We start from the raw sequence: 3,280 nt of genomic DNA, 5'->3' as shown, positions 1-3,280 counted from the left end.
AACCCCCAATTCTACCATCTCATGTTTTTTAAAAGTACCTTTCGACATGCTTATCTGATACTCCAATAAAAAGAGACTAGAACAATCTATTCTAGAGAGATAAGACCCAGGTCTTTTGAAAGATTCTCCCGGAGTCTGACCCCTCATTAACTTCTTTCAGAATCTTTGACACCATTTGTTTTAGAATCCTAGCTAATTAGACCCTAACTAAATAGGATAATAAAACAAATGCGGCTCAAAGATTCTGAGCGAAGCTAGGAAGGGGTCAGGTTCTGGGAGAATCTTACAAAACTGGGACTAATAACCAACAAGTTGGATCTTGTCTAATATGATTCTAGGAAAGGAAATACATATTCAAATGTATTTTCCCATGCTTTTATATATTTAAGTGACGTGCAAAGCACATACAATTTACTAGTAAACAAAAGGTGCAGAATAACGTTGAACACTACAGATAGCCCCGGGCCAAAAGCTACCAACACCCACCTCTACTACCCAACTTCAGGGGCACACCAAAATTCTACCTCGCGTCTAGAAACAGATCTCATAACCATCATAAGTTGTAACGATCGATGCCATCGCCTCCAATCTTATGGCTTTGCTTCTTCACCAGCAGCTGATGGAGCTTCCCCTCCCTTGCTCCCCGGCTCTGTCTCAGCATCTACATCACCTGCATTTACAGCAACATGGTTAGTAGTTCAGCACACAGTACTACCCATAAAATCCAAGAGTCGAGACCAACTCCACAAGTTCTTTGTGTTTTTTCGAAATGGTCAAGTTATTTATGCTAGGTTGCAGTAAATAGACCAAATCAAAATTTTGTATTTTTTTTTTTGAGAAAACGCAAAGGACTCTTTGCGTTTCATTTCATTGAAAAGATGAGAAGGTACAATCCTCCTAGGAGGTGGTGGTTACAAGAGTTGTCACCCTATCAGTGAACATCCCAGTTAGTGAATTTTGTAATAATTCACAGAAGAGAAAGCCAGCCAAAGTCTTTCTGTACTGTTCTTGGAACAGATGGTTAATACAGTCGCCTCAACTTGCATTGAACAACACTGGACAGAGTTCGACACTTCCACAGGCATGTGTACTGAAGATATGTCTATGCTACTCTCGCATTGGACCTCCAGAAAAACTGAGGGTTCACCACTAAAAGGCTAAATAATTAAGAGTAGGATTCAGCAAAATGTCTTACTAGTATCCTCGTTCTGAACATTATCAGCATGGCACTAATCAAATAGCAGGACAGCAAATATGAAGCCTTGAACAGGCACATGCTTCCCAAACAAATTGTGGGGTGCAAGATAAACATCATAAGCTACCTTTGTTAGCACTGTCGACCACATTGTCTTCATCATCATCCTCCTCAATCTCATGATCATCATCGTCATCACCACCTCCCATGTCCAGCTTCTGCAAACACAAAGAACAATGAGAAGCCTTGCTAACATTTACTTGGTAACCGAAGAAAGATTGTACCAGGCCCATACCGAGAAGTCCATATCACCAAAGTCACCAACTGCGAGACAGATAACCTGAGGTCAGTTCACCCCGAACAGGGTAGTATAGTATATAGGACCTACCCAAACAAACACATGTTTGAACCACAGAACTTACATCCAGCGTCTTCATCATCCTCATCTTGCCATTTATCCCAGTCAACCTTGAGGAACACAGGCGGCCTGCCTTCCTTCTTGAGCAGCCTAGGCCACCACTTGGCCTCAGTTTTCTTGACAAGGTAGCATATAGCCCTCGGGGCAACAGCCGCTTGGCTCTCCTGCATGTAAATAAATAACAGCAGTTGATTAGCATGTAAATAAATAACAGCAGTTGATTAGCATGTAAAAAGTGCACCCAAGAAGATGACATTTGTAAGTAATTGCAGACACAAACCTCAACGCTGACAGCATCAAAGAGCTCAAGGTCAAGCTCATACTGCATGCCATCAGCAGGGGCCTTTGCCGAGAAGTTGAAATGGCCATCAGGCCTCAAGTTGAGCTTCACATCCTTGGCGTCGGGCAGCTCAATCGTCAGGTAAACCTTGTCCAGCCTCTGCGCCCACTTGGTGCTCGGGTGGCGACTGCACTCAAAACAATCACCATCAGGATTTTGATCAAATCTCGTCTCTACGACCGCGACAATCATCATCAATCAATAAGAAGATGGCCAGCCAATTTGTTGGCCAAAAACTGGCAACTTTTTGTGAGGTTGGCTTGGCCAGCCAAACAAACGGTGATTAATCAGCCAATCATGCTCTGGAACGCCAAAACAGGGCATCCCTTTGAGCAAAAACCTAGGATATCACAAATCGCAACGACACGCATGCGTGTGCCTAACAATAACCAAGAAATACAGTGGTAACTTACAAGGCGCAATGTCCAGACTGCAAAGTCCCGACTTCCAGAGCCATGATCCAATCTAATCTAACTGACTAAACAAACTAGTACTACTGTCTGTATATGACAGACAGACAAGAAGACCATATGCAGAATCCTACTGTAAATAACCAAACTAAAATAGCAGCGCCCCGTCAATCAATCCCATCCGAGCCCAGCCCGGTCAGCCGGCGGCGGCGACCTACCACCACGCGACCGCACATGAATCTCGTCAATTAGAACAAGAGAACGCCCAGAGAAGGATCGCGAGCGGCTATCACCTCATGCTTGCTTGCTGGAGGATATCTCGCTCCTGCTGCGCCGGGATCTACGGTTTAGGGTTCAGATGAGTCGCGGCTCCAGGACCAGGAGGAGAGGGAGAGCGCCTGCCTGAGGAGAGACGGAGGAAACGACGAGCGGCGGAGTGGAAGGGGATAGGAGGGAAGTCAATGAGGGCAAAACCGTAAATACGAGCTGGCTTAGCTGCTTCGGCAAGGCTCTAGATCGTTCGATGTCCTTCGGGTTTCAAAGTCCTATCTCTGATTTTTCTTTTTTCTTTTTGAGATTTTCTTGTTTTCCCTTTTTGACATCATCTACTCTGATTTATTTTTTTATAAATTGTTTGAATTGCTTATCACATATGTCACGTGGTATTAAGCTGTAGCAATATACCTTTCAGAGTCCAGAGTTCCGTTTTCTGAAACTAGTACCTGGAGCTGAGAGGGCTTGTGCCGCGGCGTCGAATTAACACATTTTTCTTTGGATGATGATGAAAGAATAAAAATTGAAGTGGAACTATATGTATATTTGATGGTTTATGGTTATTTGCAGAGCCTATTGTAGGCTACATTATTCTTGTCCTATACTTCCTTTTCAAGCAATATAGTATTTCATGGCTTAATTAT

At 43.6% G+C, this 3,280-nt stretch overlaps 1 protein-coding gene across 1 annotated transcript; it reads right to left on the bottom strand.

Annotated features, from left to right (window-relative positions):
- Positions 1-319: 319 nt before the first annotated feature.
- On the bottom strand, positions 320-2,820 carry LOC119319392 (co-chaperone protein p23-1-like). The gene is made up of 6 exons (XM_037593876.1): positions 2,657-2,820; positions 1,894-2,080; positions 1,618-1,777; positions 1,491-1,519; positions 1,323-1,413; positions 320-670 (listed from the first exon to the last, which is right to left on the bottom strand). Exons 1-6 carry the CDS (start codon positions 2,659-2,661, stop codon positions 591-593), a joined length of 552 nt encoding a protein of 183 aa, XP_037449773.1. The 5' UTR covers positions 2,662-2,820; the 3' UTR covers positions 320-590.
- Positions 2,821-3,280: the final 460 nt, after the last annotated feature.

This window comes from Triticum dicoccoides, chromosome 1B, assembly GCF_002162155.2.
Source record: "Triticum dicoccoides isolate Atlit2015 ecotype Zavitan chromosome 1B, WEW_v2.0, whole genome shotgun sequence".
NCBI classification, from domain to species: Eukaryota; Viridiplantae; Streptophyta; class Magnoliopsida; order Poales; family Poaceae; genus Triticum; species Triticum dicoccoides.
This window is presented reverse-complemented; position numbering and strand designations above follow the sequence as displayed.